Source organism: Anastrepha obliqua, chromosome 4 (genome assembly GCF_027943255.1).
Source record: "Anastrepha obliqua isolate idAnaObli1 chromosome 4, idAnaObli1_1.0, whole genome shotgun sequence".
NCBI classification, from domain to species: Eukaryota; Metazoa; Arthropoda; class Insecta; order Diptera; family Tephritidae; genus Anastrepha; species Anastrepha obliqua.
In genome coordinates this window covers 66474886-66490630 of record NC_072895.1, presented here as the reverse complement: position 1 = coordinate 66490630, position 15745 = coordinate 66474886, and the positions used below count along the sequence as shown (strand labels likewise).

Below are 15745 nucleotides of genomic sequence, written 5' to 3'. Positions count from 1 at the left end.
AATTTGTTGAAACTGTAAAGGTTCCTGGAAGATATGTGCATAATAAACACAACTAGATTGTCTTATAAACAAAACCAAAAAACTCGAATTTTGTTGGAGAGAGCGATGCCATTGAGTGATATTCGTTGCACCATTTCGCCCACAGAAACATGTAAACAGAACCAAACCTACATTCGCAAAAAAAAATTAAAAGATGAATCCCTAAATGAAATATCATGTGATATATCATGATATATATAAATATCATGAAATAAGGATTTGCAATGATACATAAAAAATTAGAAAATGACACGAAAGGTTTAGTATTTAGAATTTTATTAGCTCTTATGTTATTATGCTCGAAAATATTCTTAACCTACGACGAGTAATTGAAATTTTACCAATAGTTTTAGTTAATCGAAAAACGTAAACAATACTTCTACAAATTATGGCGAAGTCCATTAATATATTTTTATCAAAACTAATTATTTTCTGATATAAATATTTCAATCACTCACTTCGTGAAATTCATAAAGCCAAATGTGTTCAAGACGAATTTTCTCTGTCGTTATGGGTATATTTTGCACAGCTGTATTTGGCAGTTTGCTTGGTCCGATCATAAAGTGCACTCCCGATCAATAGATTAATTTTTGGTTTAAAATTATAAAAAAATATACCTTTGTGCATAGAGTAATACGTACTGGTAGGATGACTGATACATGTGCTAAGAAACGTAGCATTTCAGAAGAATGTGAAGATCAGGAGCCGAAGGAAACCGTAGAGGACAACGCCAATGATGATGATGGTTGGATTGGTCCTATGCCAGAGGAGCAGTCCGCAGCATCAAAACCCAAAAAGCGGAAGGTGTTACCATATGAAAAAGTATATTTAGAGAATCTGCCAAACGCCGAAAGCTACGAAAAAAGTTATATGCACCGCGATATAATAACACATGTAGTAAGCACAAAGACGGAATTTATTGTGACAGGAAGTTGTGATGGGCATTTAAAATTTTGGAAAAAAATGGAAGAGGGCATCGAATTCGTAAAGCATTTTCGAAGTCACTTAAGTAAACTAATTTGTTTCGCTTCTTAGTCGTTATACTAAACGTATGCATCGTATGTCTTTATAGTGTCAATTCACTCTTTAACCACCAACACGAGTGGTACGCTTCTCTGCTCGGCCTCCGCAGACAAATGCGCTAAAATTTTCGATGTGGTCAACTTTGATATGATAAACATTATTAAACTAGGGTTTACTCCACTTTGTACAGAATGGATTCACTCGCCTGGCGATGCTGTTCATAGTTTGGCAGTGTAAGTGTGGGACTTTACCAGCATTGTTCTTTTATGTATACATTTACTTTACAGCGCCGACAAACACAGTAATAATATTTTTATATATGATGGTCAAGGCAATGGGGATGTTCTACACACTTTGGGAAAACTACATTCCGCGCCAGTAGTAGCAATGTGTTATAATTTGTCGTTTGAAACTGTTATTTCAGTGGATAAAAACGGCATACTAGAGTATTGGCAAAACTCTAAACATGACTACAAATTTCCGCAAAAACTCGTAACGTTCGATTCAAAATTGGACACAAGTAAATAGTTAATCAAAATAAAGAAGAATAGCAAATCACAACTGTAAACATTCTATAAATTGTACAATAGGTTTATTCGATATTGCGAAAAACAAAGCTCTGGTCACTGGTCTTGCCGTATCACCTGATGGTCGACGATTCGCAGTTATATCAAATGATCGAAAAGTAAGGTTATTCCAATTTAGCACTGGCAAATTGATACGTGTCTTTGATGAAGCTCTGACTACATATACACAAATGCAGCAAACTCCACATGCATTGCCGAATATGGAATTTGGCCGAAGGTAAGAAATAGTAATAATCTAACTTCGCCAATACAAATCAGTAATATAATTCAATTGAAGTTCAATTTTAAGAAATAGATAAATTAAGCTAAGTTACACCTAAAAGCTTTTTTGTTTATGCAAATGCAAACAGCTGGGCACTTGCGATGTGAATCTAATCTGAATATTGGGAGTTTATTGGTCCCAACTGTTTTTAGAAGTATGCTTGTGTTCCAAAAATGTTTTAACCAATAATGAAACTCCCGATTAGCAAATGGTTTCGAATCAGAATTTTCAATATTGATATAATAAATGATAAAAAAGATATGTATACTATATGTACATATGTACAAGCCTACGCTTTTTAATTTATAAACGTCACTCTTTTACAGTGATGTTAATTGCAATTGCTTTTTTAATCTTCTTAACTAAATTAAATCAATTTAGAATGGCTGTAGAACGTGATTTGGATAAGTCGGAATTCAACACAAGCAATAATATACTCTTTGACACTAGTGGACATTTCATAATGTATCCAACCATGCTAGGTATTAAAGTAATTAACATTGAGACAAATAGATGTGTGTCAATACTGGGTAAAACGGACAATATACGGCCACTAAATATAGCGCTATTTCAGGTACTTTTAAAATTCCCATAGAAGTTAGTTCTAATAGTCTTCTACTTTAAATGTTTTATACTGTTTCAGGGTAAGGCGAGGAAATCAAAGGCAGCTATTACATTAGAACAAGAGGCTAGCGACAATCCTACCTTGCAATCCATAGCCAATGACCCCACAATATTTTGCGCTGCATACAAGTAAGTTCGCTGTAATCATTTTGCATTCAAATTAAATGAAATTTATATTCCCCATCACATTTTTGTAGGAAACCGCGTTTCTATCTATATAGTCGACGTTTACCCTCCGACTTACAAGATGTGGATCGAGATGTATTCAATGAAAAACCATCAAAAGAAGACATAATAGCCGTGCCAGAAGGCCAAGGTATATATATCTCAGTTTCTTCTTTGTGTTCTTAATATTTCCTGAAATGTAACCTAAATGTCACATGTTTTAAAAATTTCACGCTGAACTCCTGATGTGTTATGTGCAGATGAAGGTTCACTTGAAATCATTTTCCCATATTTAAAAAGAGAACTTAATAAATTTATATTATTTTCATATGTAAAGGTACACAACGGGTATACGAAAATGCCATTTTGCACACGACAATGGGCGACATACATATGAAACTCTTCTACAAAGAATGTCCCAAGACTGTAGAGAATTTTTGCGTTCATTCAAAAAATGGGTATGTAGCTCTATAGCTCCTTTTCTAAAATATCACTTAAAGAATTATTTTCGCAGTTACTATAATGGTCACATCTTTCATCGAGTTATAAAAGGTTTTATGGTACAAACTGGTGATCCTACGGGCACCGGCACAGGTGGTAAATCGATTTGGGGGCACGATTTTAAAGATGAATTTGTGCCTAGTTTAAAACACGATCGTCCTTACACCGTGAGCATGGCCAACGCTGGGCCCAACACCAATGGTAGCCAGTTTTTCATAACAGTGTTACCGACCGTAAGTTAATAGTGATTCTATATATTGCATGTAAACACTTTTAATTTAATTTTAGCCTTGGCTGGATAATAAACATACAGTGTTTGGACGTGTATTTCGCGGTATGGAAGTTGTACAAAATATTTGCAATGCAAAAGCAAATCCTAAAACTGATAAACCTTATGACGATATAAAGATTATATCTATTCGGCTAAGCAATTAACATTATAGATAATTCAATTTTAAGATATTTTTACAAAATACATTTTAAAGAAATAAAATTTTGCCGTTTAAATAACACAAAATAAAAGAAGAAATCTATTGAACTTCCGGCATAGGTACATTAAACTTTTTTACTTACCACTCAAGGCTTATGGAAATATAAACTAACGAAATTTATTAGTGCTATTCGTATTGAACATTATATTAAGTATATTACGTATAAACTTAAATGTGCACATTATATTTATAAGTACACATGTAAATATATATTTACATTATTATACTATTCATAATATTTTTTGTTTCGAAAGGATAAATAAAAGAAAGCAGTTATCTTATATAAGTTTGAGTATAATATCTTAATAGCTGCGTTAATACATATTTTACCAAAGCACAAATTTAGGCATAAAAACCAATTTTCAAAAAAAAAAAACGTTGTTTTCAAAGCGTTAGTGATGTTTTTTAAACTCTTTTTAACCTATTTTTTCGTACTATCACATTTATTCCTCTATAAACAATAGTGCAACGTTTTCGTAGCTAGATATATATTGAATGTCTTTAATATACGCAATTATCAAATATATTTAATTCTAGCAAAATTTTAAAACTTATAACTAAGCGAAAAAATAAAGGAAAAATTAAACCATAAAAAAGGGTTTTATACGGTCAGTTAATTTGTATTATGTTGTTGTAACAACATTATCATTCTCCAGAAACGTTTGGGAATGCTGTTAGATTGACCGTTTTTAGCTGGAACGGTAACGCAGAACCTACTGCAGTGGGAACGTATTATGTTCGCATTATCAAGCTACTTTCGCAACAGCAATTTTAAATTGCGGTAAGAAGAATTCATGACGATTTCTAATTATACACGTTTTTTTATAAGACTAAGGAACCTATTTCTCTTAATACTTAACATCAGCTAAAGATGTTATTGTTGTTGTTTTAGTCGCATTGCTTAAACCCGACTTTATTAGTGCGTCAGTTAATTGTTGTCACCAATGTTATCGCAAGGTTCAGGGCTCAATTGGGACGGCTTTTGCTAGTTCTAGAAAATAAAGATTAATGTAGAAATCTAATGTAGAACCGGCAATGGAAATAGTTAATTTATTTATCAAAAATTTGCATCCCTGTCGTCCAGTTTAAAATAATTTCTTTGAAACTCTTTACTGCTGCGGTAAAATTAAAAATAAACTCCACGAGCTAAATGTAGCCAATGAATTTCTTATTGAATTTAAGAATGATCATTAAACCGAATATATCATTTGATACGAATTTCTTATTGTAAGGCTGTTCTATATTTTTTTATTTATTTTATCTTCGTTCCTATCTAATCGCTCAATTTAAATCTGAGTTTCCCATTAAGCATCCACGCTATTAACACTACATTGTGAGCTAATATCAAAGTCAGAAACACTATCCGAACCATAACCGGTGATACCGCCACCATTTGTCGAGGCATGATTGTGCGTCGTCGTCGACGCAACAGAAGCACGCGGTCGCAAAACCTCAGGTACGTACACCGGTGCAGGGCCGGCCATCTCTACAACATTGGGCCGAGGTAAAGATGCACAGCGTTTTATAGGCGACATGAAGGTAAATAATGTCAATGTTAGTACTAACGTTATAAGAAGTATAATAGAACGTGCATTGCCTCTTTCCCGGAGCACTGAAATCATCGCCATTACCAAGAGCAGAATAATAATAGAAGATTTGGTCATGGTGACAGCAGTTGAATGGATTTTTCCACCACTTCTTGATATCATATTTGAAGGTCCATAAGCAAAATACAGATTGTGACGGTCCACAAAATGTTTAAAACAGATATATATCATTGCAAAAGGCATTATTAGAGGGCAAGACACACTGTAAACGATAGAAATAGTGAACACTAGTACAGTCCAAGCATAGTGAATGCCAAACGGAAACTCGATTAATATAGATTTGCGTATATAAGGTGTTTCAGCTTTCGACTTTGCCGTACACAACATCCAAATATAAACGATGAGCTCTGGGAAGCGCAACAACTCCAAAGCAGTACCAATAAAAGCAGCTGTGATCACATAGTTTACATAGAACGAACTCCGATCCGGCATAAAAACACAATGCCAGCGTATAGTGTCGTTGCTAATTGACCATTCGATTAATTTTTGTGCTGATGTTAGCCCCAATGAGGGTAAAATGAGGATCATTAAGAGTAAGTAACAAAAACATTTAATCATAATAGAGTAATTCTGTAGGGAACGTGTATAATGAGCCAACCACTTATCGGAAAAGGCAACGATCACAGGCATCAGGGCCGCTAGTGTCCACAGTAGCAATGTTGGCAAAAACTCTGATACCAGTGGCGAAATCCTGTAGAAATTACCTTTAGCCAATGCGTATGTATTTAGAAAATTGAGCACAATGGCTGGTGTTGTGAGAAAGAATAGCGCCAAAAAGAGGATGATGTTTACAATTCCCCATTTGAAGTACCAATTGCTTTTGCTGACATTCAAATGCTCCCAAAATAAATCATCTGGCGAAGGCGCGAATTCCAAATTCCATTTTCTGTAGGTACCAGGTGTAAAATGACTGACAATGTTTTGTGCCTCATGCACAGTAGAAACAGTTATAAAGGCTATGCCTAGTGGTTCATTAAGTGCAGCTGCTCGCAAACGTGCAACGTCTCCAGCCAGCTTTTGCTCTTCCCGTTGATAGTAAGCGAAAGCGTTTTCTTTAGCGCAGGAACACAAATTCGGTTGCACCTAAAAATAGAAATCAAAATAAGTATGACTCTCAAGTATCTAAATTCATAAATCAAAATATTAAAGCATTCCTTTTATAAATGCCTCAAAGGTTCGAAACGATCTACATTTGTATCCAACAATGAACTGCCATCTTGGCTGAATATATTGAATATTATAATTTATTATGACTTAAACAAGAACACAAAGACTGATGCATTCAATAAATATATTTTAGAAATCTTCCAGTATGTGCATGAAGATAACTGAATACGCAAGCGGATGTGAAAAAGTTTGATGAGTGCAGGCTTTAGGAGAGGGCTTAGTCACTCAATTCAGCTATAAACATAAATTTTCACACAAAATCACTGATATATACTTGTATGTATGTATGAACGCTAATAACACACAATGCTCCAATTTGTTTAAGTCTTTACTATCACTCTGTCTTAATCAAATTATTTATTATTCTCTATTACTATTCAAATTAGGCGGTTGCCGTAGCCGAATGGCTTGGTGCATGACTACCATTCGGAAGTGCACAGGTTCGAAACTCCGTGCACGAAACAACAACTGATAAAAACCGACTTTTCTATTAGAGGTTGTCCAGCGGCAGGCAAATGGCAAACCTCCGAGTGCATTTCTACCATGAAAAAGCTCATGGCAGAAATGCCCATTTGCCTTTCGGATGCAGCTTAAAACTGTAGGTCCCTCCATTTGTGGAGCAAAACGCACACAGCCAATAGGAGGAGGAGCTCAGACGAGCACCCAATAAATGGTGTAAGCGGCAATTATATATAAAAGGAACATTTTTTAATGTTTACTTGTGTGTATGTGTGCTGTGTGCCAAATTCCACTAAGCGCGATAAGCGGAAATAAGCAAGAAAATCAATCTCTGATTACTATATTTCGTTGCTCCTACTCCTTCGTGGTATATACTTTGCGTTAACGACAGAGCAGCGTATGCCGTGTGTTCGCTAGTAAATTCATATTTAATTTCAAAACTCGCCTACTTTATTCCATGAACTTTTCGAGCGCCCCAGTAAGACGCATGAAGATTTCTTTATAATACAAAAAAATTGCATGCTGTTATTATTACTATAGGATTAGCAGTCCTTCGCCGGATTTCGGTTGTGGTTTATGGTTGTGTTATTGTACTTACCTGCAATGTATCTCGATCACGATGGTGTTCACAGAAGATTCGTGCATCTAATATCTTTTCATATTCCGCATTACGCACTGCCAACTTAGATATGTTATAAGCAATTTGGACGTCTTCAATATTAACATCAGGAAACAACTCTTGTATGTAGTGACGAATAACTGTTTTATTACGATCACTCGCAGAAATATTGGATATCATAATGGTGCGTGTGGATGCTGTTTTGAAGGCGTTTCGACCGGAAGAGCGTCGCATAATTAGCACGATCAGTGGTGCATACATAATAGTGACGATAACGTGTACCCATTGCCACGGTGATTCATATGGTACATTTTCCATAGTTGTATGCCCAAATTCATTAAGATCGGATCTGCCATTAGAATATCCACTAAATAAATTTACAGGTAATATGATGATTAGCGAAACCAACGTTACTATTGCCATTACTATCATGAGGTGTTGTTGAAATGAAAGATAATGTACGGCATCGGGGCCAGTATGCAATAATATTTGTTCCTTGCGTAATTTCCATGTTATTCTAATCCAAGCGAAAATTCCTTGGTCAGAATGTATGGGCGATAGTTGGGACTCGGCTGTGCTCGATGTTAGACTGCCACGACCTTCTTCAGCGCCATTTTGCATACGACTGGTGGATGCTTGCGTCTGGGGTGGATCAACCATACTTGCGCGCGAATAGAATACTTCAGTCCAACGTTTCTTGCTACCACTGCTGTTGACAAGCGCCAAGCGGCCATAGTCACCGGCCTGATGACGCAAGGCGGTAAATAACCCAATCAATAACAGCCATGATATAACGTTCAAAACCAGTGTTTCCGGTATACCATTGAAATCAGTGGTGAAAATAGTTGTCTTATTTGGCAATTTATCACACTCGTCAGACCAGCCGCGTTCAGCAAACATGTTCTGAAAAACATCCATAATTTTCCACGCTAAAAGCTGGAACAACCGTAAGTGTGTTTACACCACAACTGAGAACTGTGTTTAGCCTGTAAAAATAGATATAACTCAGATAATTGAAATATAAAAAAATTGGATTTCAAAAGTCATGTTGCAGATAGATTAGATCCTTCTAATACCTAGGTTTTATATTACAAATCAAAGTCAGAGTCATACAAATATTTACAGGAGCTGTTTTGAAAGCGTGCGATCACTGTAAAAAAATGGGCCAAGGCAGAGCTAGTAGCATCCAGATTGAAATCTATCCTTTGTAACTAGAGTCCATTTTTTTCACACCAACACAATCCCAAATTTATGTATTTGTGTATTTTGAATATTTAAATATAGGAAAGTAGTGACCATCATTTGGAATCAAGAGAGAACGTAGGTTTGAATCTCGGTGAAACACCAAAATTAAGAAAACGTTTTTTCTAATAGCGGTCGCCTCTCGGCAGGCAATGGCAAACCTCCGAGTGTATTTCTGCCATGAAAAAGCTCCTCATAAAAAACATGTCTGCCGTTCGGAGTCGGCTTGAAACTGTAGGTCCCTCCATTTGTGGAACAACATCAAGACGCACGCCACAAATAGGAGTAGGAGCTCGGCCAAACACCCAGAAAGGGAGTACGCGCCAATTATACACATATATATAATATATTATATATACCCTGTACGTTGGTATGCATGGATAAAACAAAACTTTAAATAATAAGAAAAAGTTAAAGTTATTTGCATGTATTTGAGAATGAATTTTAATTTGAGTAGATTAAAGATATTAAACTTAAGTGTGAATGAACCGAATAAACTAGAATGAATAACTAACGATTTTAAGGGGGGGTAAAGGATAAAAATCGATTTTTTTTTTTTGCATGTTATTGTAGTAAAACATTTCAAAAATACCGTGTTAAAATTTTAAGTCAATCCGAGCAAAACTTTTTAAGTTATAGAGCATAAAGCCGAGCCGCCTCAAGCATCTGCCGAGATAACTTAAAACTTTAAACGCGGTTTTCTCGAACCTTTTTTTTTAAAGTGCGTAGTCATTGGCATTTGAAAACTACTCAACCGATCCTTTTGAAATTTTGCTCACATATTTTACATATAAAAAACCTCCCGTCAACGTTTTTTTTTCGCCATTTTTTTTTATATTAAGGTGGTTTTACACCTACAAAATGGCGGCATTTTTTCGTCAAAAATCAAAATTTTTACTTCAAACGACTACCAAATGACTGAAAATGAAAATAAATCGTCAAAATAAACGTTGGGGGGGGAGTTTAACTTATACTTTAACTAAATTATTCGATTTTTTTGATTTCAGATGATTCTACGCTGAGATATGCTGACTACTGCAAAATGTATTTTTGAAAAGACGCCTACGTAATGCGCTCTCATTCGCTCATTTTGCAATATTTTTACATGAAAATTTTATCAAATATTCTTGAAATGTTACTTTATAATATGCAACAACTTTTAATAAACTGACTTGAACCGTTTCGCTACAATAAATTCATGAAAAAAGTGTTTTTTTTTAGCGTTTATCCCTTGTTTTTTGGTAGGACTGTTATAAGCTTACATGGCAAATTTCAGCGTGATATGTCACATAGTTTGTTTTCTGTGCTACTGTAAACAAGTCAAGCTCGAGTGTGGAAAATTTTGAGTTGTGACCCTTTTGTATTTAGGGTGCGATATGTGCATGCGTGCAACCAAGGAGGGGTTTTGGGACTCAAACAATATTTTTTGACGACTCTGAACAAACTTTTACACAAAAATAAAGTGGAGAGGGAGTATACGTAAAAAGTTCTATGTCATAAGAGCGGTTGAATGGGGCAGCACATTTTTATATCTATACATACCCATGGTGGAAAGAATTTTCGAAAAATCTGCTGAAAACAAGCTACGAATCGAAATCAAACTATATACACATATTTACATTTCTACTTGTTCCATTGTGATTTGGAATTAAATTGCTTTACTTAAAAAAAGTTGTTTTTTTGTTTTCCATTGAATCTTACACAAAAGCCTCCCCCACAAAAAAAAAATATATTTGCCTGCCTACATACATACATATACATACATATGTAAATATGGCAATTTATATGTAAACTGATAAACAAAGCACTGCAGTTTTTGATAACGTATAACCAATCCTATCGCTTTAGAAGTAAATTTGAGGTCGCTGGTTTGCAAAGTATTTAGTTTTATAGAAAACTGGTAATGAATATTAGCAATAGATGCTCTTCTAAACGGTCGCAATACAAAATTTCAATACTTTATTTAGTTTCAATGTTATTGTAAAGTTGTAATTAATGTTTTTTTTAAATTGTTGTATGAAATAAATAAATTCTTAATTATTTTCATTTTCAGTTCAGTTTTGTCATTTTTTCGCAAATTAAATGTATGAGAAAGCCACTTACCCCACATTTGCCAACACTACAGCAAATGTTGCAAAAAAATTTACCTATTTGCGAAAGATAGGAAAAAAGGAAAATGAATCATCATATTTTTAATATATGAACGAATCAACTCAGCCATAAATATGTTTTAATTGAATGCGAAGAAATACTTGGAAAAATCAATCTTATGAAGCCAGAACTAGTTTATCTCACACACACGAACGAATTGTATTTAAAGCACAATACAATCCTTTCGAAAATGCATTGAACCATTAAAAAGTTTCTGCATTTTACCACGTTAAAAACTAGACGACTGAACTCAAAAAAAAGTAACACGTAAATTCGTCTTCCACTTCACTTATCCCAATACAAAAATTTTGATTTTTAACATTGAATAGAACAATTTGTTAAAAAGGAAATAATGGATTTTCGTACCTTTCAAATGCTTTACTTTTTATATTAGATATTTTTTTATTTTGATTTCAATTGCTCAATCACTATGATTAATAGTTAACATGACACCAATACGCACTACACAAAAAACAATAACATATGTGAGACATTACAAATGAAAACATACCAAGAGAAATTTTATGAAAGAAACACAAAGTAGAGAACGTAAATTTCAGTACTGCCATAAATGTACTGTCAAGTGATGGAAGGGTCAACACATTTGAAGTGACTGTAGTTTCTAATCAAGGCGAAATGAATACTGAAGGTGGCATCTTCAAAAACCAGTTACTTTATTTTGGTAAGTCTGACCCCAGGCATCTTCCAGAGAATGTTAATGTATATATTAACGTTCTCTGCATCTTCCCAATACAAAACAAACTTAAGGAGAAGAAAACAAATGTTTGTGGAAATTCAGTGAATGGTTTGATAGTATTGTCATTTGTGAGATTTAAACTAAGAAAACGAATAAAAACGAAGTGTCATGTGTTAAATTGTGAAAGCACAAATTTATAGAAACCCTCCATATGCTGCTTTATTCCCTCCTTGTTCTCAAACAAGTAATCCCCTTCTCCTATTCAGTTTTAAGTTAAGAGCGTGAACGTGTAAAAGGAAAGTAAATAAAGTGATTCACTAAAGCAAATGGTGTTGCTATTAATTTGAGACTTTTATTTAGCAATCCAGAGATCGAACTCAGAGGAATTTTTGGATAAAACGTACCAAATTCGTTACAATATTTATTTTTATTTCTTTACAGAAACTTTTTCAAACGAGTGGTCGCACTTCAATGAAATGAAACACATCAGCTGACTGTCAGTTGTCGATCAATTCGGCTAATTTTTTACAGAAATACAACAAGTAAGAGAGACGTTATTGTACCATATTTTTTGAATTAATTATTTTCCATGGTACGGTACACTAGTCAGGAATAGTTTACTGGGGCGGCAGCCCTTGGTCGGGTGTAAGCCGAGTCATTCCAGTTAATGTGGTTGAAACGGTAACGAAGTAACGTGAGTGGAGGCTGCGTTGATTTTTTTCGGATGTAATCAATTCCTCCTCCTTTAAATACAAAAGCACCTGATTTACATAATTCGTTATCATTAAAATGAGAAAGGAAAGCAAAAGGGCGTTTTAACAAATTACGAATACAAACTTATCGAGTTCCGTGTGAAACGCCTTCTTATTTACCATACACAAATTCATACAAGGTGATAGTTGTAGTACAAAAATAAAATTGACTGCAAACAAACATATCAGCTTTTCATTTGCTGTCACCTTCATTAACATAATCGCCTTGTGGTTCACAAGGAGAATTTATTAATAATAAATTCGCCTTGAGGTTAACAGTTGACCAAGGTGGATTTATTGAATTCGCCTTGCGCTTGACAATCCATTCCATTTCTATCTTTTTTGTTGATTGTCAGCACTACCAACTGCACACCATATAAGAATCGCATTTTTTAATAGTGATCACAAATTATTTTTGTAAAATAAAATGTCTCAAAAAAGTGTAAACCCGATTAATATCCTGAAAAGTATCTACCATAATGAATTCCAATGGTAAGAATGTGTAAGATACTGTATACATTAGCTGAAAGTGACGTAACCCAACTTCTTATAATACGATTGACCATGTTTTTTTCTAACATTCTCTTTCAGGTCCGTATTGAAGAGTTTCGGACTTTTTCTACTTGGCGTTCGTATGGCAAAAGAATTTACAGGATTGGAAATAATGCCCGCGATAGCGCATAATTAGTGTGTGATGAGATTCTGAATGAAACCTTCCAAGGATGTATATTATATAGTTATTACTAAAATTAAACCAATTTACCTATGTTTAAAAACCATACTTGTAGACTTTAATGTTTGATTAAAACGTCACATTCTGCTAATTAAATAGTACATTTTGGATGATTAATGTACACAATTTAAGCAACACTACGGTATCACAGCATCACATTTAATACACTTTTACTAATGTCTTGGACTTTATCATTATTCATGTCGATCTCGTGTAGTAGACTTTGTGCAAGAATTTGTGGAGTCATATCTCTCTTCAAAAAGTTAGTAACCAGTTGTCTAGAGGGTACTCCTCCGCCGTGTGCCAATATTTCTTGACGATACTTTTCGCCAGACTCTCGATTGAATGGATTTTCTTCAAAGTACGTTTGCCAAATCCACGATGCAATAGTTTTCGATATCAAATATGAATAGTACTTTGCTCCATAACCGACCAAATGTGAGAAACGCTGCTGCCAAGCCGTATTTTCTACATGTGGTAAGCTGTAGTATTTTGATTGCACTTCAATCAAAGTCTCTGTTGTGCTTTTATTTTGTGGTGCCGGTCCACTGTGGTAGACATGATCCAAAGCAGAATAGAAAACCTGCAGAGAAAGAAGAGTGTATAGATAAGGTTTAAAATCAACGGATAAAATTACCTGAAGCTGGGTTTCACTGGCTGAGAACAGTTTCTTCGAGGCACATAATCTTAGAAGCATGTCTTCAGAAATTGGTTCCTGTGTCTGGAAGTGACGGGCAAACGTACGAAGTACACGTGGATCGCTTGCGAAATATTCCATCAATACGGAGGGAACTTCCGCAAAATCTGTACTACATCGAGTACCCGTTACATGTTGATATTCTGTGCGTGCCAACATCGAGTGCATAGCATGCCCCATTTCATGAAAAAGATTGTCAACTCGCGAAGGAGACAGGAGTACTGGCCCAGTCCAGTGTGGCTGAGATAGATTTAGCATCACAACGACGATTGGCAACTGATAATTACCATCGGAAAGTCTTTTACCACCTTGTATTGTAAAGTGGCAGTCTTGATTTGGTTTGCCATTACGTTCGAAAAAATCACAGTAAATGTAACCAAGTAAACCCTCGGTTTCGTGTACAACCGATATTTTATAGATGTCATTATTCCAGGCTTCACCCGGCTCCATTTCGGTGTTTTTCAATGATATTCCATACAATGAGCGCATTATATTATCAAGTCCTTCCATACAACCACCCAAACTAAAGTACGGCAAGAATTCACTAGTATTTGAATTTAAAGATTTACGTTCCATTTGAGAAGTGAAATATGGAGGGTCCCAAGAGGCGAGACGAGCTTCAGTTAATCCGCTTTCTTTACGCTGTAAGATGAAAAGAAAAACTATTAAATTAATAGAAGGTATGCAAGATGAACTTACCTTCATTTCTTCCATAATTCTAAAATCAGCATCAGCACGAGGGCGAAGGCCGTGAGATAATTCATCTAGAAACTCTCGAACCATCTGCGGATGTTCCACAGTACTGGCATTGAGTGCTCGATGTGCATACGTTTCAAAGCCACAAGTGCGAGCTAATTCATGACGGCATAAGAGTAAATCTGAAAGCAATTGATCCTGCTGTTGAGATGGTTGCAGGAATAGACGGTAAGCCGTTTCACGTGCAAGTGCATTAGACGAGTTCGTATATAAACCGGAAATTAGCACGTTTTCACCCTCCGAGGGAAAGCTTATAATTGATGTATCACAAATTGTAATGAAATAATTCTTGTGATAATTCCACCATAAACTTACTAGCTCCGAACTGAAAGTGGAACATCACTCCGACGGACAGTTGTAGGCTGTACCGCACCGGCCATGAATTTTTGTCCCAATTGCAAAATATAATCGTTTAGCCGAACCACTTTTTGTCGCTCCTTTTCTGGTAAATGAATGCCTGACTGCTCAAAATCGAACAAGAATAGTTTGGAAACATGTTTGTCTACTTCAGTAGTTGGAACAAAATCGTCATTCTCTACAACATTGCGTAACGCCGTATAAAGAGGTTTGTGCGTATTTAGACTTTCTACAATTCCACTTATAGTAATACAGGCGTCCTCTGCGGCCTGGTTAAATTTATTTTTAGGATGAGCAATTCGTATAAATTCGGCTAAATCAGCCACTTTACATAGCGAGTCTGACAGTTCATCAAAAATTTCCACCTAAAATAAAGACTCAAAATTCTAAAGGAAATAAAAACAATTATATCTTCCACTCGTTTACCATCTTTCGTTGGCGATTAGGTGATGTAGCTTCAGTTATTAACTCGTCTGTTTTATTTGCTACATTGTCGCGCATAAGGTAGAATCCCTCAAATGAACGTAATTCTGGTAAACAAAATAGCCCCTGCAATCAATAATTGAATTAAGTTCTCCAGACCCATTCTAGCTTTGTATACATAACATAATTTGTGATATTTTGATGCAATTAACTCACCGACTCATTTCGCGTAAAGTTAATTTTTTTATATGGTGGGGAATTGAATGCAGTGGCCAGCGGAGTAGACCATGTTGACACATTTTGATGCAATTGTTTGAGCAGGGATATAGCCGCTGTATTCCTACCTGTCCTTATCATTTTCCAATGCTTCTACAAATGTTTAAAGAAAAAAAA

General features: G+C 35.2%; 4 protein-coding genes across 6 annotated transcripts; 2 read left to right on the top strand and 2 right to left on the bottom strand.

Annotated features, from left to right (window-relative positions):
• The first annotated feature begins 560 nt into the window (after positions 1–560).
• LOC129243974 (peptidylprolyl isomerase domain and WD repeat-containing protein 1) lies at positions 561–3816 on the top strand. Its single transcript, XM_054881487.1, has 10 exons — positions 561–1048; positions 1112–1295; positions 1350–1582; positions 1653–1866; positions 2293–2485; positions 2555–2664; positions 2733–2851; positions 3038–3158; positions 3215–3434; positions 3490–3816. The coding sequence occupies exons 1-10, from the start codon at positions 688–690 to the stop codon at positions 3634–3636; spliced, it is 1902 nt and encodes a 633-aa protein (XP_054737462.1). The 5' UTR covers positions 561–687; the 3' UTR covers positions 3637–3816.
• Positions 3817–3947: 131 nt separating this feature from the next.
• LOC129243973 (calcium permeable stress-gated cation channel 1) lies at positions 3948–11429 on the bottom strand. Of its 3 annotated transcripts, XM_054881486.1 has the most exons (4): positions 11039–11067; positions 10890–10933; positions 7524–8530; positions 3948–6382 (listed from the first exon to the last, which is right to left on the bottom strand). In XM_054881486.1, the coding sequence occupies exons 3-4, from the start codon at positions 8460–8462 to the stop codon at positions 4997–4999; spliced, it is 2325 nt and encodes a 774-aa protein (XP_054737461.1). In that variant the 5' UTR covers positions 8463–8530; positions 10890–10933; positions 11039–11067; the 3' UTR covers positions 3948–4996. The 3 variants fall into 3 exon arrangements, with proteins under 3 accessions (XP_054737461.1, XP_054737459.1, XP_054737460.1); XM_054881484.1 differs by lacking the exons at positions 10890–10933; positions 11039–11067 and adding an exon at positions 11304–11429; XM_054881485.1 differs by lacking the exon at positions 11039–11067 and having other exon boundaries at positions 10890–10999.
• Positions 11430–12652: 1223 nt separating this feature from the next.
• LOC129243971 (uncharacterized) lies at positions 12653–13220 on the top strand. Its single transcript, XM_054881483.1, has 2 exons — positions 12653–12878; positions 12978–13220. Exons 1-2 carry the CDS (start codon positions 12814–12816, stop codon positions 13072–13074), a joined length of 162 nt encoding a protein of 53 aa, XP_054737458.1. The 5' UTR covers positions 12653–12813; the 3' UTR covers positions 13075–13220.
• On the bottom strand, positions 13155–15723 carry LOC129243969 (mitochondrial intermediate peptidase). The gene is made up of 6 exons (XM_054881480.1): positions 15569–15723; positions 15356–15478; positions 14888–15294; positions 14516–14822; positions 13757–14458; positions 13155–13702 (listed from the first exon to the last, which is right to left on the bottom strand). Exons 1-6 carry the CDS (start codon positions 15707–15709, stop codon positions 13265–13267), a joined length of 2118 nt encoding a protein of 705 aa, XP_054737455.1. The 5' UTR covers positions 15710–15723; the 3' UTR covers positions 13155–13264.
• Positions 15724–15745: the final 22 nt, after the last annotated feature.

Bases quoted from the DNA above. Each gene is read 5' to 3' on its own strand.
- LOC129243969 (XM_054881480.1), bottom strand. From the start codon at position 15,709: ATGATAAGGACAGGTAGGAATACAGCGGCTATATCCCTGCTCAAACAA. The intron at 15,479-15,568 runs GTGAGTTAATTG...TATTGATTGCAG, and splicing joins ACTTTACGCGAAATGAGTCG to GGGCTATTTTGTTTACCAGA. The intron at 14,459-14,515 runs GTAAGTTCATCT...TTCATCTTACAG, and splicing joins GAATTATGGAAGAAATGAAG to CGTAAAGAAAGCGGATTAAC.
- LOC129243973 (XM_054881484.1), bottom strand. From the start codon at position 8,462: ATGGATGTTTTTCAGAACATGTTTGCTGAACGCGGCTGGTCTGACGAG. The intron at 6,383-7,523 runs GTAAGTACAATA...TTCTATTTTTAG, and splicing joins GTGATCGAGATACATTGCAG to GTGCAACCGAATTTGTGTTC.
- LOC129243974 (XM_054881487.1), top strand. From the start codon at position 688: ATGACTGATACATGTGCTAAGAAACGTAGCATTTCAGAAGAATGTGAA. The intron at 2,486-2,554 runs GTACTTTTAAAA...ATACTGTTTCAG, and splicing joins TAAATATAGCGCTATTTCAG to GGTAAGGCGAGGAAATCAAA. The intron at 3,159-3,214 runs GTATGTAGCTCT...TTATTTTCGCAG, and splicing joins TGCGTTCATTCAAAAAATGG to TTACTATAATGGTCACATCT.
- LOC129243971 (XM_054881483.1), top strand. From the start codon at position 12,814: ATGTCTCAAAAAAGTGTAAACCCGATTAATATCCTGAAAAGTATCTAC. The intron at 12,879-12,977 runs GTAAGAATGTGT...ATTCTCTTTCAG, and splicing joins TACCATAATGAATTCCAATG to GTCCGTATTGAAGAGTTTCG.